Below are 27,845 nucleotides of genomic sequence, written 5' to 3'. Positions count from 1 at the left end.
CTCTGTGCTTCTCAGTATGTTAAAACTGTCTTTGCTCTAAGTTCAACCTTCCTTAAACAATACAGCAGCTAAAAGAAAACTCAGCATCTGAGAACTGGAGTCGTGAAGTATGGAAGTTTGTTTATAAAAAATACAAATATAGTACAAGGTGTTACAAAGAGAATTTATTTGGTCAACAAAGGAAACCCAAACAAAACACTGAATTTCTGACAAAACCCACCAAAACCAAGAGTGAAGACAAATGCAGGACTGTTCATAACCCTTTTCCCTCTCCTATCTCACACCAGCTTTTCAGGTTGGTCACACCAGTAACAAGCCTTGGAGACTGGGCGTCTTAGGTTTCAGTGTTCAGTTTAACTCCATCTCATCGTATCTAAAGTGAAGGAGGTGGAACTGAAATGAAAAAGTTGCTTTGAGGAAACATAGTAACTACAAGTAAAACCAAAGATATTCCAAATTGCACTGCAGAATTGCTTTGGTGCAGCTGGCTGCTGCAGAGGGCACAGCAACTGCTGGTGTGGATTACAAACTACACATGCTACAGAGATACACCAGACACAGTGTAAATTAAACACAATTAAAATGGCATAATCATCATAATAATAATGGCATAATAATAATGTACACAATTAAAATGGCATAAGGTTCCTTTGCCTTGGCTTGGAAATGATGCTTCGTACAAACCACAGCCCTTCAGCACACAATAATACGTAGCTGCAGTGCTTCACAGAAAGTCCTTGGAAGCGTTCAGGTTACCATTTTCTAAGGAGTCACCAGCATTGAGGGGCCAATTCTGCCTCTCGTACACACACCACCTATGTGCCTCACTCTGCCTGGCCAGCTATTAGTGGGGCAAGCACAACTGACCAAAACCAAAGAGCGACAGAAGTAGAGCCAAACAGCCTGTGCAGATGCATAAGTACACACAGAAGCACATCTAACTTGCCTATGTTTAAGCTTTGTGCATATAACATGCAGGTGGCCACTGGAAAGCTGTACCTAAAATAAACATAGCCCTCAGGGCTACATGGCTTCCACACCTCCATATACAGCATACAGAGGTACCCTTAGTCTATCAAACTAGTGAGTCTTGTTTAAAGCTTCAAACCAATTAGATGTTTTTTATTAGAATGGCAAAAATCACTGTAGGCACTGGCCCTCAGAGTGCTTTGTCCTCTTAAGTTTCTCTTCTGCTAAACAGATCTCTTAACAGACAGGGCCACATCAGGCTTCTCCCCCACCCCCTTCATTAAAACATTTTTCAATATAATTTTGCTTTAGAATGGAACTCCTGCCAGACAAGTATCATTTGGGAAGAAAAACTTCCTGCTTTATAATAAACCTTTGAAAAAGAATTCAAATGGCTGGGCTACAGTAATTTGATATGTCGTATCTTGGCCAGTGGGTTCCCAGTTCTCTTTAAGTCCAAGATCAGCAGACATAACACTTCAAACTGTGCTGTTTTAAACAGGATCCAAATGCTACTATGTTAAACAAGTCTGAAAAATGGGACTACTCAATTTCCTAAACGAGAAGAACAGACAATTCGTATAGTCTTTTCCTTTTTCGCATTCCTTTAAGTTTTCCCAGCACTGAGTGTAGACATTGTTAGGTTTCTTGCAAGCGTGGTCAAGGCAGGCAGATAATCAAATGAGTGAAACTATGACTTTAAACAGGTTTGATATTATTGCCCTCCTATTACTACTTGGCAGGTGTATGTAGGTAGAATGGACTGTGACCATCGCTGACAGACAGTCTAAAAAGAACACAGGGCAAAGAAACACGCTGCCCTTGCTGGCGCCTGCCCCAGAGCCCAATCAAAACCAAAATTTGCAGTTTGTTCTTTCAGCAGCACAACCTTACTGAGGCACCCGACCCTACGTCTCTGTGCCAGGTCAGAGCACAGTCCAGGTAACTCACAGCTTAAGGGGAATAATGGGCCAGTATTTGGGCTGCTTTTTGTCACAGTTTCTATCAAAGATAAGCTGCATGGCAGCCTCCATTGCCTGGATCTTGTCAGCTTCAGCACCGTACAGTTTCTTCATTTCTGCCATTCGCCTCTCCCCAGGTCTTTCTGCAGGCGGCTCTACAGAACGCCCCATCCTTTTGTGAAGGTCTTGGTCAGCCTCCACATATTGATGCTCAGCTTCCAGCTGCTGCTGTCTCCCTAGACAAATAAACCACAAGAGATTTAAATTACTGAGCTATCAACCAATCACATTTTAACTTTTTAAATATTACATATTCAAATTTGTGCTGGGTCTAGAGGGCCGAGATCCACGCATTCCAGGGTAACAGCCAACTTCTGCAACTTACAAAACAAATCTCATGTTACTTATCCTGCTGTACTCATTATGCATAATGACAAATTCCTACTAAGCAGCAGGCTGGAAAAAACGGGGAGAAGGGAAGAAGATCCTGGAACTGAATCCTAAAACTGCAGAAAACCTCTGTATTAGTAATAGCAAGTAAAAATCAGCATTGCTTCATTTCTCCCCAACATACACATGCCCTGAAAAGAAAAAAACCCAAAACAAACCCCACAAAAAAGAAAAAAAAGGCCCCAAAACCAAACCCAGCCCGAGAGAGTTTCCAAAGTCATGACTTAGCAGCTGAGAGAAGGCAACCACACAGGACACTGCAACTTTAGCTGAACCATAGCCAAGAGACAATGGTCACCTACTACCCTATCAAAATGAATAAATTGGTCTGCCATGTTAAGTGTCTGCCATCAAGTGTATCCAATGAAACACAGCTGTAAGCACCGTGTTTAGCTAAACTGGCCAACCTCATCCATTTCTCAAGACCTGCAAAGTTCAACACTGACAGCCTTACTGCTATTGCTTTAAAGACAAGGCAAGACAGCACCCAACATAAATCCCTGCACCACATCTTTTGAAGAGTATTTAAAACAGTTTGGAGAGGTGAAACACTCGGACCAATCTGTCATCAAAAATCTTCTTTGGTAAGCCCAGGAAGCGAGAACTTTATTTTGCATGCCCAAGCATACCTCCAGTTCCTGGGTGCTGCTCTGATGGATAATATGCCCTATGCAATTAAAAGAGTGAAGTGCTATACAAGACTCCCCTCTTACGGGGGCATTTCTACAAGATGAAGAAAATAACACGGCAGTTGTTGAACCCCTTCACCTACCAACAACAAAGGACGGTTCTCAAAAGTGCATCATAGAAACAGGTCACTACTAATAAGAGCAATGTTTTTGGTTGGTTTTTTTTTTTTTTTTAAACATCAAAAGGGACAGAGTGTCCACTGGTCAGGATGTATTACTCACATACAGGACATGTGTCTCAGCGTTTGGTGCCATGTACCTCTTCCCTCCTTCCCCTAAGACAGAGATTTAGCTTTCACAAAACACATGACATCTGCAAACCCTAACCGAAAGTTAAGTATCCTGACATATCTGTGTCAAACATCTGCAGTTTATTTTTACACTGGAAAGTACTGTACAGAGCAGCCAACTGACTGTCTGTCAGCCGTACTAAATGAGTTATTCCCTGTACCTCATTCACAGAAAATAGGTATTTTGAACACTGTAATCAGAAACTTCAATTCTGGCATCTCTTCGTATGACAGGGACACAGAAAGCTTTTGTCCTGTCATTTCAAATGCCATCCACAGTTTTCTGTTGGTAGTTGAAGGGCAAGAGTGCTTGAGAGGTTATTAGAAATCTATTCCAGAGAGATGTTTCACTTTCTGTGATTTTGCTTTAAGGGCACACCCCCGAAGTGTGCTGAACTGCCAGAATTCGTGAGGAAACATACATTAGAGTCCATATGTGTTTTTGGAAGAGTCAGATTTATTTGGTGTCAGGCCATTTTAACCAGAAGGTCTGAATTAAAAGAACTAACACTGCCTACAGAGGGCCCAGCACTGGGAGGACAGGCTATAGCACTAAGGCTGTGACTACACAGGTCACTTGCATCCCACTGAAATAAACACACTGGGACACCAGACTGCCCACAACCAGGTAACATGCTTTTAAGCCTGAACTTGATGCAAATTACACTGAATAGTGTTAGACAGAAACCAAAAATCTATGCTGGAAAACCGATGTCTCCCACTGTAAGTTACACTGCAGAACTCTGGCAGGGCAATGAATTGGACCCATATTTGTTGACTCTCTTGTGCCACAAAGATAATTGCTTATGCCCATAGAAAATTTGCATTCATTAGTGCCATAGCTGCATGCTAGAGACAGCTGCTTCCTTGCTTGCTTGCCGTAGAATGCTCTCTGATAGCTCATTGCACACAATAACACTTAAGAAAAAATAATTTCTCTGGAGATAGATAATGAATTCTTCTGTTTGGAAATTAAATGGGTCTCTAGCAGAAGCTTTATGATGGATGAGTGGATTACAGTTTAGTGTGCATCAGTCTCCATTTTGTAGCACAGAGTAGTTCATAAACCTGCAGATCCTAATGTTAATCAAAATAATAATACCAATTTAAATTCCATTCTCAAAATTACCTAATGAATGTCTGGAGTATGTGTTTTACTTTACACTAATCAGATGTACTGCCCTTAACTTTCTCACCCGCCTTTTACTGTTCCATAGCTCCTAGTTAAAAAATTCCTAGAGTGACTCTGTTACAGAGTCTCAGACACGTAAAAAGGTCTACAGTGTCCAGGTAGAGGCTGGGGACAGAAATCTGCTACAGGGACCCACAGTTTTTTGTACCAAAGCCTGAATTTGAGCACAGAACATGGCAGCTGTTGCTGGTAATACCACTGTAGCTGTGTGGAATACGCTACAGTTTCCAATCAGTTATTGGTGGAAAGATACTACCATGACAAACTCCACTGTCAGTGACAACACTATTTGCTGTCATGGACAATCAAGGAAAGAGAAGCCATGGAACTAAATCAAAGAATCATAGAATGTCAGATTGGAAGGGACCTCAAGGATCATCTGGTCCAACCTTTCTTCACAAAAGCATGGTCTAGACAAGATGGCGCAGCACTCTGTCCAGTCAAATCTTAAAAGCCTCCAATGCTGGGGATTCCACTGCTTCCCTGGGGAGATTATTCCAATCGGAACCTCCCCAGGAGTAACTTGTACCCATTACCCCATGTCTTTTCCATATAATTTCTTCTAAAAAGGGAGTATCCATCTTCTTTGTAGCCACCCTTTAAATAGTGGAACATAGTGATAAGGTCTCCTCTAAGCCTTATTTTCTCAAGGCTGAACAAACCCAGTTCTCTCAGCCTTTCCTCATACGGCAGGCTTCCCAGGCCTTTGATCATCTCTGTGGCCCTTCTCTAGGCCCTTTCCAGCCTGTCCACATCTTTTTTTTGTATAGTGGGGACCAAAACTGAACACAGTATTCCAGGTGTGGCCTGACAAATGCCAGGATTGTAGAGTGGGATAATGGCTTCTTTATCTCTGCTGGTAATGCCCTTGTTGATGCAAGCCAGCATCCTGTTGGCTTTCTTTGCCGCAGGAGCATGTTGTTCATATTGAGCCTGCTGTCCACCAGGACCTCCAGGTCCCTTTCCACAGCGCTGCTTCCCCAGCCAGGAAGATCCCAGTCTGTGCTGCTCTCCTGGATTAGGTTTTCCCAGGTACAAGGCCTTACATTTGTCTTTGTTGAACGTGCTAAGTTTCTTGTTCCAGCCTAACCAGGTTTTCCTGCAGGGTGGCTCTCCCTTCTGAAGTGTCCACTTCCCCACTCAGTTTGGTATCATCAGCAAACTTCATCAGGGTATACTCGATGCCATCATCCAGATCTCTTACTGAACAGTGTTGGGCCCAGTATCAATCCCTGGGGGACCACACTTGTGACAGGTGGCCAGTTTGAAAAGGAGCTACCTAACACCACCCTCTGGTGTGGCCTGTCAGCCAGTTCCTCATCCATGGCACAGACCACTTGTTGAGACCATAATGCATCAGTTTCTCTAGGAGGCAGCTGTGGGAAACTGTATCAAAATCCTTGGATGGTCACTTCCATATCTTCCCCAAGATGCTCTCCCCCTCCTGAAGCTCTTTTTGGAATTAACTTCTCCTACCAAGTCCGGTTCTGCTGGAAGTCACATTACCTGGCCAAACACATCTGAGACATCTACCAAGTCCAGTTCTGCTGGGAAGTCATCTTTACCTGGCCAAAAACAGTTGAGACCTCTTTTCCCAAACACAATAAATAGCCTTTTTTTCTCTATATTTTAAGGAATACTGAGATTTCTACCTAACTCATACTGCACCCTGGGACATCATCAGTGATTCCAGGCCTTTTGAAAGAAAGTTCTGCGTTGTCATGCCCAATCCCCACTCCCTCCCCCACTTCTTCCACCTTTTACGGATGACTTTTAATCTGCAGTATACTAGCTGAAAAGAAAAGCGAACAAATACAGACAACTACTTCCATCCTCAGGGACTGCCAAAAGCAGAATAAACAGTAACTAGTACCTTAGCTATTCACTGCATTTGGGGCTTCACAAATGCCCTCTTACATACTTTCAGCAAAACTATGACCTAAGCCCTTCAAGACATAAGCTATTTTCCCCATCGGCCCTCAGAAACTCAGACGTCTTGTTTCTCTTATTTTATGAAAAGGAAAACATTATATACTTTCCGTAAATTTGATCCACTTTGCTCTTCTTTCTTTTTAATATCCTTTGAGAAGCTTAAGTAGTAATAAAAAAAAATTCCTGTCTGGAATTCATCCTTTTCTTATAAAAAAACAAAAACAAAAAAAAACCAAGGAAAAAATCAACCTCAAAACCAAAACCCTCCCAAATTCCCTTATTTGGAGAGAAGTCTCCAAGGAGAGACTTTTCAACATTAAAAGGAGATAAAAGTAGGGAGGGTAATTATCGATGTTGGATTTTCAATGAAGGCACTGAAGGATTCATACCCAGCATTGTGTGCTTTCTTGTACCATTTTTAGCTCTTAATATTTATGTGTCCAACCCCTAGCTCACTGTAAGCCAGTGATCATACGCAATCTGACGACGTTTCTTAGGCAGGCAGCCTTCTCCACAGCTCTCTAGGTGCACACACTCTGCCGTCTGCCACGTTCCTGGCTCTGCCCACAGTAGTTATGGCAAGAGACCAAGGGCTTGCTCCCCCTAAGGGTCAAATGGCCTTTACTGACTTTCAGTTTCTTGCTTAGTTAGCACATTATTCTTCAAGGAAATACTGCACTTTCCTCAGCCGTGATGTTTTTTCTTTTCCGTGATCTCAGACTGACCTATAGCCCCTTCACATATTTGCCTGCTTATTTCAGACGATGAATGATTTTCTGTTACTGCTGCATGTGCACTTCCTGAGCTTTCTCATCTTGTCTTAAATGCTACCTGAGCTGGTCTTGAGCAGCCCACGCTAACAGAGTTAAAAACACTACCCATTTCTACTGATTAAAAACCCCTAGTTCTCTCTTTGAATGCCACTTCCCACAAGCCTATCTGCTGTGTTAAATATTCTGCCCACACAGGCTTCTCAATGCAAAATGCCAGCTTCTTCATCTCCCTAGAAAAACTAAGTACCTTCACCATAAACTTACATGAGTTTTTCTGAAGTGATAGCATCAGATCATTTTATTACGCCCATACTTGTGTGAACCAAAGACATCATGGGGAAAACCAAAATCTTTGCCTAAAGGATTCCAACAAAATAAGGATTTAAATCTGAGTATTTGTAAACAGGATATTCAAGGAGTTTAATTTCTACAGAGCTCTACATATCTCTGGGTTTCCAGAGGGCTGACATCTCAAGTATTACTCTTTATCAAGTGCAAAGCTTTGCAGGACAAAGGTTTCCATCAGTGGGAGCCTGTGAGATACAAACAACTGTGACTTACCCCCACATCTGTAAAGATAAAATATTCCGGGTTGCTGAAAACAGCAGTCTTGCTTGCTGGAGGGTTACTTTGGAACACTAAGCAACTTCGAGAAATTGTTGAAATGAACTGAAAGAAGAGAGCGATGATTTCATAGCGGAATGAACAGAATGAACAGTCTCATTCTAGCTGTAAGCTGGCTTGGGGAAAATTGACTTATGTTTAAACTTCTCCTTAAATTTAAGACCTTGTGCTTGCAAAAAAAAAAAAAAAAAAAAAAAAAAAGATTAAAGATGACACAATGCAACTTCCCCCTTCCCATTTTTAACAGGAGAAGTCTGATCTTCAAAGAAATGGAGACAGCGAGGCCATATCTTACTATGCCCACAGTCTAACCAATGCAGAAAAATCAAATGCTGTAGCTGGCTTGAAAACATTAATTTGGAATGAAAGCGATTTTTTGGGAGAGTAATTGCCTGCAGTAATAAGCTCTCAGTCACCAGAGTCACAACCACCATGAAAGAGAACTACCAAAAACGCTGAAGGTATTAGACCCCCAAATATCTACACTGACAAGTCTTCCCTCTGCTAGTTGAGGAGGGAATGAGTTAAAAGAAATTGAATATTTCACCACATATATCTACAAGCAGTGCAATATTGTCAAGAAAAAAGAAAATGTTCTGTTACAGGCTTTGAAGTAAGAGCAGATGTGATTCCTTGGCAGGCTTGTGGCAGTCTGAAACCATGATTCCATGGACATTTTTCTTTCCTCAGCTACAAAGCCAGCTCATGCAGTTTCTGCTCCCCTCCTTCTCCCCTAGCTGCATGCTCCAGCTCCCAGGCCCCTCAAGGATGCTGCTACAGTTGTCTAGGGGGCCACACAACCACCCAATGGTTCTTACCAAAAACAAAAACCCCAGCAAGTTACATCTAATCCTGGTACAGTTCAGCGTCTTGACACCACACATGCTGAACTAAAGGGGCAGCACTGGAGCAGGAGTGAATGGCTAGGAAGAAAAATTGCTTAACCTGGCTTTGGCACCGAGACACCTTCATTGAAGTACAGCCTGACTGAAAAACTATTGGTAAAAGTAGGAAATAGTCTAAGGTGAGAGAGTGTGCTCCCTAAGAAAGATGCAGTTGCAAGAGGCTGTCTAAGCAGACAGCAAACAGATTTTGCAAATCCAAAGTACTCTGATACCTTCTCTTTCACTGTAATACAGATTTTCTACACATTTTAAAGAGGACAGCTCTGTAGAAACAGGGCAAAATTACTTATCAAGACAGCAAGTGGAGAAAAACTACCTTGGAAATCAACATGAATAGAAAGCCAGGAAGTAAGGGTAGAACCAAGGTGTTCCACTTCCAGGTTTGCTACTGGGTGGTATGTATCACTCTCAAGTTATTTAACCACATGCCTCACTGTAATTAATCTGTAAAATGAATCTAATACTTTCCTACCCAACAGAGAGTTTTAAAGAATTAATTATCTCACATTATTTTGAAATCTGTGGGTTAAGTAACTGGCAGAAAGTTACACTGTTAATCAGAGAATAGAGAAGCCGATTCCTGTTTTAGAAATAGGATTAAAAACCAAGAAGGGTTGTCTTGTGGTCTCCAAAACAAACTGCCAAGGATTCTAGATGGAAACAATGCAAGCCTTCATGTCCATGTTTACACTAGCAGTAGGCTACACTGGTTACTGCCCAGCTAAAAGACAAATCACCTTTCTTTTATTTTCTTCTATTACCTTCCACAATGAAACCCTTAAGAAGGGATATTCTTATCCCAACCAGAAAATGTACAGAAACGATCCAACTGTGTAAATGCAAAGCAACCAGTGGAACCTCAAGTGAAAGCCTGCTCTAGAAATTTCAGTGCTCTACATGTAAGTCATAATCAGGTGTCTGTGGATCTAGGACGGAAAACACACAGGCAAGCCCAGCGTAACCAGGGGTCTGCAGCACACCAGGGTCACCCAGGTGTCTAGACTGTATGCTTGTGCCATCTGACAGATTTAAAGAGCCAGGAAGTTGCTGACCGACCACTGCTTAGAAATTAGTACAGGATCAGGCACTGGCAGCTGCCTCTAGTAAGGATCAAGTCTACAGCAAGAAGATTAAATACAGACCAGCTGACTCTGCACTCCCATCCCCCAAAACAACTCCAGTCTGTCACTGATGGCAACAATGCTGACGCCAGACATAGACACCAGTGCTAGAGTAAACAGAAGGATTACTTAAATCTATGTATAACTGTATCCACATATACACACACGTATATGGCACAGTCGGAGGAGACTGAAATGTTCAAATTTAAAAGTGTTTTTTTAAAAGCAAACCAGCACATTGAAGAAACGGAGTTTCACAATCAGTTTTTACATGTGCCCTGAATAGAAATTAAACACGTGCACTCGGAAGAAAGTGTTCTGTGATGTACAGAGCGCTAGACAGCTAAATAATACTGAAAGCTCGGTGCTTTCAGGCAAAAAAAAGGAAGCAGACTGTACCAGTCTTCTAAATCAAACTCACGCATTTGAACTTTACATTGAAATTTCTTTCTTGACTCCAGCCACAGATTACACTGCTGAATTCAACTTTGTTTTATCATATGACATGAGAAAGCAACCCAGTAATATATGCAGGGAACTCTGCAGCTTTATAAGAAACATTTCAAAAAAGTTTTTGAGAGCAACCTGTAACTATGTCGTCGATTTTCTGAAAGGAAGCTTATCAGGCTATGAACTGACCTTTCAGTCAACTGTCAGGTCCACAAACATATGGAATTAAATTACAATGTCTAATCCAGATAAAATCAATTTCAGCAAGTAAATATGCATTTTTCCATGCTGTTACTAAACTACAGTGTGCTGCCTGACCAATCCTTTTGAAAGAGCCATCTGGAAAGAGGGTCACTAAAGGAGTCAGAAAAATAGATCACAACTGGTGAAAGAAAGGGCTGAGGGGTAGCTTTGGAAACTTAGTTTACCTCTGACCTTCTGAGTTTCTCATTGCTCATTTCAGCATTCCAGTAAATGAAATGAAATATACTTAAATGCGTGATGAAATATACTTAAATGTGTGATGTAATTGCTATGCCTAGTATAAAATACAACAAAACACATTGGGAAAATACGCCAGAGAAAACCTGCAGATGTGCATCTGTCGTACCTTCCGCCAAAGGGAAATGTTTGACACTAGAAATAATTCCAGAGTCAGTAGCTGAAGTAGAAGTCTGAGCACTATCTCCTTTCAAAAAGGCAGCTGGCATCCTGCCCTTCAGAAAGTTAAGCTGTACTTTTCAGCAAGTGGGAGCTCCATGTCTCCCCTCTGCTTCAATGGGGCAATTCACACATGACGGAAGTGTTTAAGTGACTTGATGAAAAGAAGGCTTTAGATGAGGAGAACTATCAGACTAAGAGCCTATCTAGCCTGACAGCCTGTTCATGACAAAGGTCAGTAACTAATGCCAAGAGAAGAACACAAAAGCAAGGAATGCAAGTAACACATCGCCAGCTTCACCTACTGAGAAATGGAGAGATCAGAAAAAGGCAGATACTTCTTCCTGCACTCCTCCAAAGCCAGCCAGATGCTCTGCTGCCTACTACCTCAACACCTCCTCCACCAATGTGTCACACATGATGCAGTCTCCATAGTTTGGACTCTTCTACAATTTTTCAGCCTCCTTCCCACCATACCAGTGGCCAAAAACCCCAAAGCAATGACAAGTGATGAATTGTAAAGCGAGCCTTCCAAGCCTTCTTTCTGCTCAGCAACCACATCAGAAATTGCAGACCTCCTAGAACTGAAGGTGCTCTGCAAGGCTTGTTCAGTCGCAGAACAGCAGCATTAGCTTGTTAGTTTGAACAACCATATTAAAGTTGCAGCCCAGCATGCTCTTTGGAGACCGACATTTCTTGGCAAAGTTTCTCCAATTTCTGTGAATAGAGAGAACTTTTAGAGCAACAACTACCACTTCAGCAACTACAAATGCAGTTAAGCCCAGGAGATTCTTATACAGTTAAATGTGAACAATAACAATCAATAGTATAACACCCATGTTATTTATTTCAGTACAAACCTCATTTCAGTACAAATACCCATTTAAGAGTTATTCTTCATTTTACATTGCCTCCATGATCTCAACGTACTGCAGAGCAGCATTCGACAACTTAGACATGTGTACTTGAAAACATCTTGGGGAAGCTCTGATATCGCGATAAACAGGTTCGGATACTTCGGAGGCCAGTGACAACTGTAACACTGATGAACAGCTGGATCAATCTGTACTGAGTACTTCATACAGCTGCAGCACAACTGTTTCTCAGTGTGTTGTCATATCAACCTTCTCTATTTTTCCAAGAGGCAGGGAAGCGCTATCACCCCTGTATTACAAATGCAAATAAAAAAAAAAGGACACGGATTTCTAGAGCAGGAGGTGCTTTAGATTCCTTGGAATGGGCTTCACAGCAGTTCGCATCACAAGGTGGCACAGGTGCTCGACCCTGGAAAAGAGAAGAATGACGATGTTCCCTTGCACCTTGGGATGCATCATCCTTTGGGTATGAATGACTAGCTCTCTTCTTCCTTGAAGGCACGTTTGGAAGAAAAAGATTGTTATTTTGGAAATCTGTTTCTAAATCCCACCTGCGTTGAAAGCTTTTGTGGATCTAGTCCCAAATGGCATGTCCAAGGTCCTGACAGAAGTCTGTAAAGGCCACCCAAGTCTGAGATAGGGAGCCTAACAGCCTCTGTCTGCCTCACTTCATTTTGAGTGTGCAAGGAATGAGTTTCAAAAAGACCCAGGCAAATGCAAGTCTCCTAACTCTGTTTCTGCCTCCACAGCAGCCACATTTCCCTAATGACGATGGATGTGAATTCCATCTAGATGTTTCTGATAATACTGAGGCACAGTGAGAGATGTTGAAAAGCAAATGGTGCCTCTGAAGCCTTGGTATTAACAACACCCCATTAACATTAGCAGAGGTAAGTTATGTGTCTCCAAGCAAATCTGTACAAGAGATTTGCTTTATAACAGAGAGGCCTAAAATGTGCAACACTTGAGATATTTTGCTGCCATGCTCTGTTGTAGATAAATTGCATAGAAGGCACGCAACATCATTACATCCTGTTCCACCTTGGTCCTTGGCAATGCTTTTCACAATCACTCCAGCGCTGTACACCCTGAAACGTTAAAACATTCTGGCTACAGCAACAGTTCCCCCAGGTAGATACAAAAAAGGTTGTGTTAGAAACCACTTAATTCATATCCCACACTGTTACTGTCCACTTACAAGGTTGAGAGTAGGTGGGTGAATTCAGATTTATTAGCACAGAACTGAGTCAGAGCTCTCTCCTAAGTAAAATCATTTAGAGATCCAGAAATGCTGCATGTGGCACATAGATGGAACCAGTAATTGAGGAATTTTAGGGGAAATGGAAAACTCCATAAACTGTGAAGACAGACTGCCCGAGACGAGCGATTAGCACAGAGCAGCTTTTATGCCACTTTTCCCTAGAGCTGGGTCTGTCAGCATGGTCTCACCTGCTTTTCCACAGCAGCTGCAGCTGCTTTCACAGGCTCCCCTGCAGGGACAAAGAACGAAGAGAGGACTAGAGGAGCCAGCCACTCGGAGCAGCTGCAGATGCTAATGGCATAAGCAGGCAGACCTGCCTTCAAAAAATTACCAGCACCAGTTCTGAGTGTACGTAGTGTCTGCGTCTTCCCCACACCAAACTGTTCCCAGATGAAGCAATCTTCCATAACAGCCTTCCGAAAGCTATTTTTGCTCTTACAAGACCGGGGAGTGACTCCTTGTTCCACACGTGGCCTCTCAGCCCTAGGGTCTGCCTGGTGGTTATTTGCCAAAGCTTTGCAGAGCCCAGGTACGTCACAGCACTGCCCTCAAGCCTTGGAAACTGCATGGACACAAAACAGGCACCAATACTCCGCCTGTCTGACTTAAAACTGAATTACCACATGCATTTTCTTTGTAAAGAGAAAGTTCCAACAGCTAATCCATCAAAGCCAGCTACTGACCTGTTTCCACAGGATCCTTAAGAGAGCAGCAACTATCAAGAAACAGCTATCAAAAGCAGATCTAGCACACGGATGGTGAGGGACGGGGCAGCTGAGAGGAGCTGTCTCTGTCCTGCACTTCTTAATTCTCAAGACAAGGCTGGTCAGAAGGAATTTTGGAGCTGTCTCTGTCCTGCACTTCTTAATTCTCATATCCTCAAGACAAGTCTGGTCAGAAGGAATTTCACCACAGCACTGGTTTACTAAAAGCAGCAACAACACAAGGTTACCAGACATCTCTTATTGACTCATGAATAACTTTGGGATAATAGCTCTCTGGCAGAATGGGTAGATCAAATCCCCTACTTGTTCAGCAAAGATGATGCTGACAGGATGCCTTTTGATCACGGGGATGACATCTAACTTAACTGCTAAGCAAAAGGTGTGGAATGAACAATTCTCAGATCATATGGTTTATTCTTCTGCCACTTCAGGCTTCTGCTCACTTCCTGCTGCGGGACTCAAAATCCCTTATAAATATGAATAAATTGAACCTCTCAACAAGCCACCTGAGGTATATATTATCTCCACTATAATAACAGGAACACATTAGACAGACAAATAAAGGGTGACAATTTCAAACACAGGCTTCCAAAGTTTAATACATATTTTCATATTAAGACAGCATTCTTCATTTCCATCAAACAAAAGAGGACACAGAAGTGTTTGACATCTTGGCATTCCTCTTAAAGCAGTGTTTACACTACAGTTACAGTGAACCACATGAGGTTCTTTTTCCTATGCTCCTAGCTATAAGCCTGCTGTAACTCAAATACCAGTACTCCACAGCATGCTTAGGAAGAACTGAGCCCAGTGCAGCTGCTGGCAGGCAGGGCAGCAGCATTCCAGGTCCCAGCTTCACCAAACTGTCCAGGCTGCACGTATGGGAGTGTGATCCACGGTATCCTCAGATGCCATCTCAGAGCTGAAACCTGGGGCACCCCTTAGCAGCAAAACAACAAGCCTGGCCTCGCACTTGTGTACTTTCAGGGCTTGCCAACACTGCTAAGAGTCTCAGCCTGAAGCACATAAAAAATAAGAAAGGCTTCACATATAATTTCCAATTCTGTATATTAACCCTCACGCAACTCTCCTGAACATGCAGCAGAGGATATCCATTTCTGACTGTATCTGGTCCAGTGATACAGAAAGTGGTTTCCTCAGCAGCACCTCAAGCTTTCCAGCGTCTCTCTTCCATTAATTCCTGTAGCAGCAAGTACACTGGTACAGCATAATGTCCATTTGTTGCAAAATGTGTTGGATTGATAGGAAAGACATAGGTCCACATAGCAAAGCTATACATACTTCTAAGCTCAAATTCTGCCTATGAGATCCAAGAACACTGTCTTGACTATCACATACTCTAGGAATGGCTATGTTCCCAAATTGATACTCATCGTACAAAGATAACCTTGTCTTTTATCAAAAGGATATAAAACTGTGCCCAACTGTTGCTCTCTAAATGCAATCAGACCCTCTAGTTTTGTAAATACAGGTTAGCTTTCAATGTTAAGGTTGTGAAAACTGTGCCATTTTTCCTTTTTTCGCTAGCAAGGAGGCATTTTCTCAGCTGTTGGCTTCCAGTACCAACTAACATAGCCTCTACACTGGACACAGTGTGTGCACTTGACAAGGATAAAAGGTTCAATCATCAAGAGAAGAGATGTGGTACAAAAGGAGAGCTTTTCACATTTCTCCTTCAGTTCACAAAAACACATGCTCCAAAACATCTCTCAAGCACCCATACATATTGCAGACAGCACTCATTTCACAGGCATTTCTTCAGCAACTTCTCAAGATAGTGGTTTTACCACGACTGTTGTTCATGTGACAACAAGGCTGACAAAGCCAAGGAAGTTGAGCACATAAGGTCACCATCCACACTGCTTTGACAGTCCAGGTTAGGGAAGAAGAAACAAAAAAGATGTTGGAGACCAAGAGTAAGAATTTGAACTGTAGTCTGATGGAGAAAGAGACAGACAAAGAACTGGGAGAAGCATTTAACAAAAGCGAAGGAAAGAAGGAAAACATGGTGGCAAAAAACCTGCACCAAAGTCTGTTTTCCAAAGCAGCACATAGGTCTTAAACAAAACCAAAAGCTTCATGGATCTGGTACTATTCAAATAAGTTTCAAAACATGGAAAATTCCATTACTTCCTCTTCACGGAAGAGGCAGTGGCAACCATCATCTTTCAGAGAAAAAGAAACCCAAGGGAAAAAACCCTACAAATTGCAGATTTGAAACAAACATCTTTGTTCACCATTTCCTTTCAATTTTTTTTAAGGTTTTCTATCTGGCCTGAAAATTTTAAGTTGAGACAACATTATTTTGGGAAAAGCTGGCGGGTATGTGTAGGAAATAAAAAGGCTTTAATGGGAAAAACTAGTCATAGCATTAACAATTGACAGACTATTATCCTTCAGTAATGAACTGACATGATGGTACTTTCCTTCCCTTTTCTTTGTTTTTAAATAAAGGACACTGTCTCATTGCCTGTTGACTACTACAGAATGGTTCTCAATGTACTCGCAATGCTGTATTCACTCAATTAGAGTAGTCATTTTCTCTTATATGTAAAAAGGGAACAAAGAAAAACTGCATTAGGACAAACTACATGTTTCAAAGGCTAAATTTAAAAGTGTAATAAATATGTGCGATTAGCCAATTTACTGAATTGTTAGGCTTCTGAATCTTCCTTTCTTAGTTTTTGTCCTTTTAATTCTTGCAAATATAAAAAGGCAACGTACTGTATTCTGTCCTTCACATCTAGGATGCTTGCAGAATTCGGTACACTACCTAGGTCTGACAGGTATGGTAGCCCAGAAAAATAACTTAATGCTTTTCAACAGCCAGAGGGAAGACCTTTAAATGCAACTAAACACAACCCCAAGAAGTGCAGTGTATTAGGTTCACCAGTTACATGAAGAACCAAAACCAGCAGACTAGCCTGACAACAAAACCCCTTAAAAAAATAGAATCACTAGATAATTATGATTGCGTATGAAGAAACAACTGAAGAGGAAAGAAATTAAAACTGTCTGTAAGGGATTTTAACCAAATGCACAGTATATCTAGAACACAAGACAAGTTTGTAGTGCATCAACATATCTGAGTTCATACAGCCTCCGCAAAACTCTGCTCAGTTACTTCAGGGCATTCCAGGAACACATAGCTTGACTGCAACACATGGCACGAATATAAAAACTAGTATGAATTTGACATGAATTCAAAGACAAAAAAAGAGGTTGTTTTAAAAGAGGTTGTTTGCGAACAACTGTATCACTGATGAAGTGTTAAATCACGCAGCAAGGCTCAGTGTTTGCCAGCTTCAAAGGCTTTACTGTGCAAGTCAGCCAACCACTGCAGATGCCTACTGTGAAAACAAAATAAAACAAAAGAATCGCTACAGAAGTTAGGAATCTGCTTGTTGTTCAAGTCTGTGGTAGTTACTGAAAAATGAAGTAAACCTGAAGTTTTCTTCTCTGCCTAGTCTGACATGATGGCTTTGTTATTTTTGAAGCCTTTCTCTTTGCAATTAGCGTTAATACTTGCATTTCACCATCCGGACACAAATGCCTTTCCCACCTACATCTCAGGCCTATTTAAGTCTTCTACTGTTAAAGTTTGCATGATCTTACCCTCCGATGTCTGTGATCACGTTTACCTCCAGCAGACTCCAGAGAAGGCATTAGAAGTGAAGGGTCTATCATCAGCTAGGATTTGGTTTAGTCCATTTGATTATCCTTCTACAAGTCGATGAGACACAGATCATGTGTGGGAACCAGATACATCTTACTTGGTAAATGAAGACTCTTATTATGCATGTCCAAAATAGCTGCATTAAGGCTGCGTAGTATTTCCTAATTTTGCAGAGCTTGAAAAACACCAGACTAATGGAAGTCACCCTTCACAAAGATAAATCAGACCTCCACTCTCTGTATTGGTATGCCCTTCCTTAAGTGTCAAATCCTCCTTTCTATTTGTCCCATTGCTCTTCTTTTCCCATGTGTCTCACGCTTCAGCAAACTGCCAATAAACATGTAACAAACTCTTGCATAGCATTTATTTTCAAAGAAGAGCAAGCCAGGCATCTGCTCCCAAGTGCATATCAAGGTGCAGGGGTCAAAGGCTGTGAACTCACCATCCCTAGAGGTATTTAAAAGACGGGTAGACAAGGTTCTTAGAGACATGGTTTAGTTGTGGACAGGTACGGTTGGATGCGATGATCTTAAAGGTCTTTTCCAACCAAATGATTCTATGATGTCCACCTGGAGCCCCTTATTTATGCCGGAGAAAGAAAACATGAGCTACAGCCTTCCCCTTAATGTTTCCTAACAGCTGGCTTACACTTCAACTGATCATCAAGGTCACTTTTGGTATTCCCTTCCTCTTCGACATGCCCAAACATTCTCATTCAGTGTAGAGAAAATTTAAAACTCTTACCTCAAATTACAAATGTCTCTTCCAGAGATGGATGCCTAAATTTCAGGCATTATTGAGCTTTATAGTGCCCAAGTTTATCTACAAATCTGCTCCTAAGGGGGGTGTGTGGGGGTGTGTGGGGAGGGCAGCCCAGGACATACGGTTTGGAATTAAAAGGAAAAGGCATCAGAGAGGAAATACTTAAGTAATTGTGGGTTTATTTTGTGGATTCATTGTCTCCATCTTCTTGAGCATTGATACAGACTGACAATCATTCTTCGGCACAGTATGAAAGATGTAACATGATACTGTCATTACGAATTCCAGCTTAATGAACCCCTAAAATTAATTTTGTTCAGAAACAGCATCCAGGAAAATTAATAACACTACCTCCTAGAGTGGGACTGCCTTCAACACAGTCTCTATACTAGCTCAGTTCCACACCATCAGAGAAACAATGATTTTCCCCTCCTCCTGCTGCTTATGTTTCTTCTTTTGAAAAATTTCAACAGAATTAAAAATTTATTCTTTTTCTTTTGCCCCACCATGCAAGAAAATATAATTTCTGAACAAGATCATACTGTATTTTTAATTACTCACAAAATTAGCATTTAGATAGCACTGTTCACCCAAGAGTTCGGTGACACTTTTAAATGTCAATTAAATCAAGTACTTGTTTACTTTTTCATGCTTTGAGGAATTACAGACTAATATAATTATTATTCTCACTTTATCAGGGAAACTATTAAAGAAACAGAGGCATGCAGTAGCTAAAGACCAGATTCTGCTTAAATTTGCACAAAGATCTGGAATAGTGCTGCTGAAGTGAATGGAGTTTCACCTACCCAGTAGTAGGCTAGTATGTGGCATACAGCAGAGACCTAATTATTCCAAAAGGCTCCAAGTACCGCTACGGTGGAAGGAACAATAGTAAAATCTGTATTCTGAGTTACAAACCTCTTCCCAATTTACCTGTGCATCATAAAGAGTCAAATCATATTTTTAGCAAGAGCTAAAAAGAGTCAGGAAGAGATTAAATAGCTATACCACAGGATAGGATATTTGCAACAGAAAACGTCTCTAAGCCCAGATTTCCCAATCTCCAGGATACCACTTTGATCACTCACACACCTTTAAACACCACTAACCATAAAGACAAAATAAACCCAAAGAAAATGTACTGCATTTCTGGAAGTAGCTACGCATCTTAAAGCATCCTGTACCTCATCAAAGAACGTTTTAACAGAGAACACCAAGCTGATTCTGCAAAAGCACAATGAGAAAGGGAAGCATGTCAGGCACTACCACTGAGCTCCTTAACTCACATTCCTCTGCTAACTAGAGCAACTGATCATCATACTGATGGGAAGTGTGAAGTTAAGCTGAGGTGTTTCAGCTCACTGGATACCTTCTGATCAATGAACTTAAAATAACACAATTTTTATCTCTCCTTCCCAATCACTGCCTCTATTATGCATTTTTAGAGCATTTCTCTCTTTCAGAGAAAGCAGAGAAAGCTCTATTAAACATTCATTCTGGGTATTTCCTATTGGAGTCATGTGGGAGAAGTTATTTTCATCATGCTGCTTTCTTGAAACAGATAATAAATTTGCCTGCAACATTTGTATATGCAGCAAAGCGTCAATAAAGTACAGCATTATCTCTTATTTCTTTTAAGGATTTCACAGAAACAAAGATGCTCAATACCTCTGAGGACCAAGACCTGAGAAAGATCTTAAGTCTTTGGCTTATATTCCCCGCTTAAGGACTTGGGTCCAGATCAAGATGCGAAACAAAGAGAAACTTGTGGTATGGTACAGAATGAAGAGTACCCTAGGGATGCAGGGGAAGAAGAAAAAGGTCATGGAATTTTACTGCCAAAGAATAACAAACAAAATGGCTGCTTCACGTTATAAAATGCATTGAGGCTTACTCTAGGGTTCAGTGATGTAGTAAAGCACTTCCTCTGGGTTCCCCTCTCAGACATATAGCACGTTAGCTAGATTTAACCATAAAAATTCTGGAGTTTTTCCTTCAGCACTGAAGGTGAACATTGTCTTCTGATCTAGTATGTTACTGTCCTCTTTGCAGTCATAATTTTCTCTCTCTCAAACGTTTTCTGAGACCTATTTCTAATGAATGGCACTTAAGTGCACCCACCAGTTTTGCCTGCTTCTTTCTGCTTGGCTTGCTCATGTGCAGTGCCTATTTCTGTGAATTCTTACAAAACCTGTAAATGTTGAAGCTATCCACCACTCAACATTACAGCCGCCAAGTACCAGAAAACATAGCACAAGCACAGACTTACGCAGTTCTTCCCGGTGCCTCTCTGTCTGTGCAAAAAACTGGCGAAGCTCCTCTGTGATCTCCATGTTACTCAAGTCATATTCTATCTCCCCTTCAGACTCAGAGTCCTCCTCCATCTCGGAGTCCTGGTCAGCATCCTCCGTCCCTTGGTGGACATCTGTGTACTGCTGAGCTCTCCCACAGTATGGAGCTCTGCCATGTGGGCTATAGCTGGAAGAATAGTTTTGGGTATGTGGGAGGTCATTCCCATCCCAATCTGAGTAGTGGCTACTTGGAGAGGCTGCAGAAGGATGCCACGGTAGGCGATAAAAGGACTCAATTGCTTTCCTGTAGGCTTTCTGGTGTCTACGCATCCAGCGCATGGCTAAGTCATAGTGCTTCCAGTATCTTGCATACACTTGCTGAGAATACCATGGCTCAGTGTCCTCCTGTGTCCAAAACATGGGGGAGAGGGAGAGAACACCAAAAAAACAAAGGAAAAAGAGAGAGAGAGAGAGAGAAAACAAACAGTAATTGAGGGGAAAAACACTGTAAGCGCAAGTGCAAAGTTTGCCTTTTAATCATTAGTCATCCTTTTCTATGATAAGCCATATCAATCTGAAAAAGGACAAGTATTAACACAGTGCAAGTACACTACAATTCATTACTCTTACAAGAGACTGTTTCTGCATCAACACAACTACCAGTGAAGAATTAGCAATAAAGAAGTTGTAGTGTCCAGAAGGTATTTTCCAAGTGTTCGTGCTATTACAGTGGGAATCAGTTCTTTTTAGGGGATACGCTGTGTGGATATATTCCACAACTCCTTAGCCACTCATGTGAGTTTTAAGAACTGAATCACTCCAAGGTGTGTGTATTACAACCTACACCTGATTTCCAAATCCGCAGACAGAAAACACGAGAGATTAAAATTCCTCCATATTAAACAAAGGCATTCATTTTATCCAGTAACATATTTCCACCATCTGCCTGCCAAAATAAGTTTCTCAGAAAAGGTCAAATGGCAATTCAGCCAAGTTCATATATCCATCATGGCCTCGATCAAAAAGAAGACTGTATTTAGCCAAGTGCAAGCTGCCAGTAAATCTCCCTTTTGTACTCATCAGCAACCAACACATGAAAAGGGGTAATAAAGTACCACTGATATAGTACATGGAAAAATAGTTCTATAGAATGAAACAAACTGTAACACGCCTTCTCCTGTCTTGCAGCTAATCTTAGTTTTCCTGAAAAAGCAGTTTCACACTGTTCAGATTTCACCAGCCACTACAAAGCCCCACAGTCCCTCTACCCTTAAGCCTCCTTCCTACAGGCCATTTCATCTCCCTCCTCATTCTACTCTCAAAAAGAAGGGATAATAGAGGATCTTAAAAGCAGGCTATAAAGTAAACTAGAGCCTAGAACAAGTAAAATAAATAGGAAATGTTTTTTTCTTTCCCCTCGCATCTTAATTTCCATAGAAAATCTTTTATCTGGGCCAAAACGGAATGCCTGTACTTTAAATTGGAAGAATTTTAATTAAGCCACGCTTTGGCAAACACTCAAAACTACGGCAAGATTAGCTGAGGTTTTCAGAGATGAATGTGACATTTACAGTCCTTTATTAGCTTGTGGTTTTTTTTTTTAAAGGGCATAAAAGACAAAAATCTTTCTTTAAGCGTGTTTTCTTGATCTGCACTGGCACCATTCCATAGCCTTAAAAGAATGATTCTCTGGAAAAAAAATAATAATCCCAAAACAAAACAGAAAAAACAAACCTAAGAAATACTTTCCATTTAATGCTAACAATATCAAGAGAGGTTAATTTCATTTACTTACATTTGTTTTCACTTTCTGGTTCTCAGGCAATAATGCTGGAGAGTTTAGAATAATAACTGTAACTCTCATGTTTCCCTTCTTTCTGCAAAATTGAGCCCATTATCCCATAAAAGATCTACAAATGCTGTCTCTTTTTAAGGTCATCGGTACATACCCTCAGAAACAAAATACCTCTGGCCAACAGAGTCCATAAAGAAAAGCCACTACCACAAACTTGCATTCCTTAAGAATTTCTGATCAAAAATTCCACTTTATTTGTGAAGGGCTGTGGGGCTCAGCTATGTTATTTTAAAGTTCAGACAAATTATCTTTCCTGAAAAATAACAATTCATGGAGGTGAAACTTCTTTCTGATTCTCCTGTTCGTCTAACATTGCGCTGCTGCAAGACCGTTTCAAGACCATGCTGCAAGAAATCATTTCAGAAGATTTATTCCTCAAATGAGTGGGTGCAAGAAAAGCATCTGCCTTCCACATGGAATTTTTTCATTCTTAATCACCCAACTAGGATGAACAATGTTTTATTTACTGTTCTTGCTTTGTTTAAGAATGTCACACTGACTCCTCATCCTTCAGCAGCCAGATGAGAATGTCCTGTTGTCAAATCTGATACATTCACAGGTTACTTTTAGAACATTTTGTCTGTTTTTTCCACTACTTAAAAATCCAGTTTTGAAACATCATGAACCTTGACAAAAGCAGGTATCTCTCACATTCTGTGTTTCCAAAGACGACAACATATTCTTTTAAAGCTCAAAAATTATCTTCTAAAATGTTTCTAAAAGGGGCCTCGATGACTTTACTGAAAGCTCTGGAATCCAGCTGGCTGATTTGTCTAGCTGACTAGCTCCAGTTGTTAATTTAGGCGAAAGGAAGACAAAAAGCCAGTTCATGTAGACAGAACTGTGATGCTGGTGCCTGTCCAACTACTTTTTGTGGCTTTTTTGTTGAAAGTGACCCTTGAAAACCCCTTTTACATTTGAATTTTAAAAATACATCTGTTAAAAAAGGAATTACAGAAATGTTTTACATTGGGGTGGAAAAAGGAATAGAACACTTTAAAGTCTAACTTAGTTCTATGTCTGTGCTTTTTCAGCTGCGGAATAAATGGAAATAAGAGATTTCCTCAAGGAAACAAAAGCTATAAATCTAAGGCAAATGATCATTCCTCTGTTATTTTCCTGCTACGTCTCTGGAGTCTTCCCAGGAGTAGACAAATCATTCACTGTTGTAATCTGAATTCTATTTTCAAAGCCATTCAGCTACTTTCACATCTAATGTCTGCACTGACAGTTCAATAAAACTGTTTATGTGCATTTTGTATAAAATGTGACTAAGTTATCACATAGAAACCCATAAAGACCACTTACCATCTCTTGTAGAGTTTGTTCTGGCGATTGAGGGGAACTAGAAAAGAAAACAGTATCTTTTTAATTCATAAAAATATATGTAATAAGATGATCACAAGTACTGAATAGATTTTTGTTGAACTTGAATAATATGGCCCACAGGTATCAAATATCCTGTCTCTGTTGTGGCTAGTTGAAGTCTCTTCTTTATAGCTTTTGATTAGCATCAGTAAAAATCCCATTCCTTAAAATTCCTCACTACAATAAGAAGGTTAAAAGGGAGCCTTCTACACAAAGCAGCCCAAAATCCTGGGACTGAATACTTTTTTTTCCCCATTACCCTTTTCTATTTTCTCCCACGCTTTATGCATCTACAACCTTTCATTTCCAAATTAATGCCAAACAAAAATCATAAACTTAAATGAAACACACTGTTCTCACTTTTTAGCGGTGTCTGCACAGGGACATCTATAGAAGAAGCAATTGCCATAAAATGATTAAACCCATCTTTACTCTGTTTAAGTAGTAAGGTTTCTGTTTAAACCTATGGAGCACTTATAACCACATACAACTCCTTCTTCCACTTTATTTCTCCTTTTTTCAGACATTTGATCCTGCCCCCCATCTGAGGAAAAGGCGAAAGGAAGAGGGGCAACAGGAGAGAAAAAAAACAAACAAAAAAACCCCCACAAAAACCAGTTAGAGAACAAGATCTCTATAACCACCAGGCAGGATTTATAATTACCATCATTTTCAGTGTGATTTACCAGCATGAATCACTGGCAAGTGATTCATATTCTGAATCCCCTCCCGACCTGACAATTATTTTATTACATTAAGATATTAGCTGCTTAATCCACATACTTCTCCCGATGCTCTCAGACTCAACTTGAGCTTTATGTTAGGTGACTACCAGTGAAAGGTAATAGAAGCTCAGTACACTAAACTACCATTGCTACCCCTATGATATGGTCAAATGCTACTCCCAGCAACGCTGGAATATAGCCAAGCCAGCACTTAGGACGGTTGTAGGTTTTTACCAGCACAAAACCAGGATTTTTCAAAATGCATAGAAATACAGTATATACACCAGTTGTGTTCTGCCTCTTATGTAACAATACTGACTAAACAACAACTTTTTGCTTCTTAAGACAAGCTGTATTGCATGAAAGGAGAATGGGGATGGGCCATGGTCAAAGAAAATGCAAATCATGCAGCTACCACAAAGGCAAATCATTGTCCTTTGCAAAGCCCACACCAAGCTCAAACCCATAAACCCTTGGTCACACCAACCCATCTACAAGAAGCCCTACATACATGAGTAGTCCCATTGCAATCAATGGGACAACTCATGCGAGCAAAGGACTGCAGGATCTGGCATCCAGCAACCGAAGTACCAGTTCATTGTATTCTCTCCTGTTTGCTTGGAGGAAGAAGAAAAGCCAGTGCTGAGGTCAGTGTAAAACACTGCAGTGACTTGTAACACTCGAAACGCATGCATACATAAAAGACTCGTGGGCTACCCCTCTTTGTTCATTTCAAACATCTCACTTCCCATGCTAGCCCTCTTCAAAACTTTTATCTTCACTCTCATGATGTACACATATACTTTTTGTCCCTTCCCCATACACATCTGGATACTTTCAAGGTTGCCATAATGTCTTTTTCTCATACTTAAAAACCTAAGCCCGTGGTAGCCGATTCTTCCATTTTCCACTTCAGAAAAAAGTACATGCATTTCATTTTTGTGTTCACTCTAATTCCTACATGACAAAAGGGTCTTTGAACTAGATGTGGCATAAATAGAAATCAGGTTCAGAACTTAATGTAAATAAACTTTTTTTAAGCAGTAAGCGGTGAAGTCTTATACTTTATTATTAATACGCAACATGTACATATGCTCTCTGAAGGGGAAGGCGGGGAAAACCCCTGGCAAAACTATCTGACTGTATTAGTTTACCAAATGTGAAACCTGTTTTGCCAAACACAGAAACTTTAATTATTTTCATAAATTATTTATGAAACAGTAGACTACAAATATAAAGCAGAGCATAAAATGTTGCAAGCCGTGACACTAAATTAAAGAATGAGTTTTTTCTTTTCAGCTGAATTACTCTTCCAAAAAACTATATAAAATATGAAACATGACAAGAAGAAAAATAAATATGATAACTCTACTTCTCTAATTTATACTTTAAAAAATAAAATATGGAAGCGACTGAACACATGAAACTCACCAGCATATGTAGAATTTAAAATGAGGAAGAGATTTGTTTGCCTTTGATGACCATTAAGGATATAAAAGTTATTTTTTGATAAATGTTATTGCTTCCTTTTCTCAGTTTTAAAATATTTCCCCACTGATAATTAAATATGGATGTACTCCCTTTCATCAAAACATGCCTGCCTCCTTACCAACTTGAGGCAAGTAATCATTAGTGAAAATAAATAAATCTGATCAAAGCAATGACAGCGTTTAATTCAACTGGAGTCAAAAGAAGTTGAGACAACGTCTGTCATATCGTGAGACACACCCATGAAATGCCGTTTTTTTCTAACTTGGTAATGCAATTCATACTCTGGGAGCAAAGCCCTCTAGTGGTATGTTGGATATAGTGCTGCCACATGGCTGCTGCCATAACGGAGGTGACAGGTACAGCTCAGAGACACCTACTAATGCGGGATCAAGGAGGGTTGGACTTTATTCAGAACACCGATCAGCGCAAGATTAATTAACCTGGCGCACAGTATTAAGGTAAAAATATAAGATGTTATTAAAGGAAAGTGAAATTTCAGTAAATTCAGATCTCAACAAAAACCATTTCTATAAAGCTTTAAATCAGAAATGCCCAAAACAACAAGACAGCTGACCACATCCTTTGCCCACTGATGCTTTTGTTGCTGCTCCTTTAGCCTGTGAGAAGTGCCTTCTTCAGTCAGGCCAGAGATGTCCCTAGCTCAATAACCAGTTTCTGGCAATGTATAATAAGACATGTTCAGTAAAATAAGGCATTAGAGTATGCATACAGAAATTACTTTCCTAGATACATTTCTCCTGATTTCAGCAAGTGGCCTTTCAGATAGTTTTTGCAGCTTCAAACTGGTTTGGGCATTTAAAGCCAGAATGCGTCATTTCTCTGAATCCATGAGTAGTGTTTCCACAAGAAGCCAGGGCAGTTAAGTTTCACAATTTAAGGTGTTAAACATCAATTTGCGCTGTATATTTTGAACTCACCCTACGACATACTCTTTAAAAATATCTGAAGAGTTCAGTAAGAAAAGCATGCCGTCTAACAACATCCATTGCATGCATCTTCCCACAAACACCTATTTAATTTTATACTTCTAATGCTTAATCTTGGTGCAGAATTACCGTAAGAGGGAAATGTCTGAAAAGTGTTTTGACACTCTGTGCTTCAGATTAATACTGTGCATTGCTGGTGTATGACGTTAACCTTAATACCGAGGCGCCCTAGTTACAGTTGCGCAGAAATTCAAGCCTGTGATTGCTGAGACAGTTGGCAGTACAAGTATTTCCCTTAAAAAAGAAGAAAGGGTAAAAATTCCCCACACTATACACTGCATTCTTGTTTGTGAACGGCTGTAAATACAAGACCTGCCTGGCACTTAGGATACAGTTGTGGCTGGTCGTCATCCCAGCAGGAGAGTCAGCTGAGCTATGAAGACCTACCTATCACTATGATGTCTTCACACCAATGTCCTTACACCAGTAATAGTAATTCCTGCAAATGGAAGGAGAACAAATTACAAATAAGACAAAAGTATGTTCATTGCAGGGACAATCCACACTTAATTACTAGACCTGCAAACAAGGCATACAGATCAAACTTTAGTGTATTTATTATGGCTCTTTCGGCCTGAGCAGAGCCTGAGAGAGTGTAACCCTCTGCTGCTTCCAAAAATAAGGTCTTTCTTCTCCGAGATCCAGGACACAAACCCAAAAGCTACCTGGGTCAAAAATCAGAGGTCAGAAGTGAAGTGCTAAAAGCTGTACAATTATTAGTAGTCCCAGTTAGTTTATGTTTCATATATGGGTTGCCAGTTTAGGCATAAA

At 40.6% G+C, this 27,845-nt stretch overlaps 1 protein-coding gene across 1 annotated transcript; it reads right to left on the bottom strand.

The window, feature by feature from the left end:
* Window positions 1-205: 205 nt before the first annotated feature.
* On the bottom strand, window positions 206-27,516 carry GEMIN8 (gem nuclear organelle associated protein 8). Its single transcript, XM_009639054.2, has 4 exons — window positions 27,462-27,516; window positions 23,792-23,828; window positions 20,607-21,033; window positions 206-2,167 (listed from the first exon to the last, which is right to left on the bottom strand). The coding sequence occupies exons 2-4, from the start codon at window positions 23,792-23,794 to the stop codon at window positions 1,917-1,919; spliced, it is 681 nt and encodes a 226-aa protein (XP_009637349.2). The 5' UTR covers window positions 23,795-23,828; window positions 27,462-27,516; the 3' UTR covers window positions 206-1,916.
* Between the last annotated feature and the right edge of the window lie 329 nt (window positions 27,517-27,845).

Source organism: Egretta garzetta, unplaced genomic scaffold (assembly GCF_000687185.1).
Source record: "Egretta garzetta isolate BGI_Z169 unplaced genomic scaffold, ASM68718v1 scaffold205, whole genome shotgun sequence".
Taxonomy (NCBI): Eukaryota; Metazoa; Chordata; class Aves; order Pelecaniformes; family Ardeidae; genus Egretta; species Egretta garzetta.
Note: the sequence above shows the minus strand (reverse complement) of the source record. Positions and strands in the feature narration are given on the sequence as shown.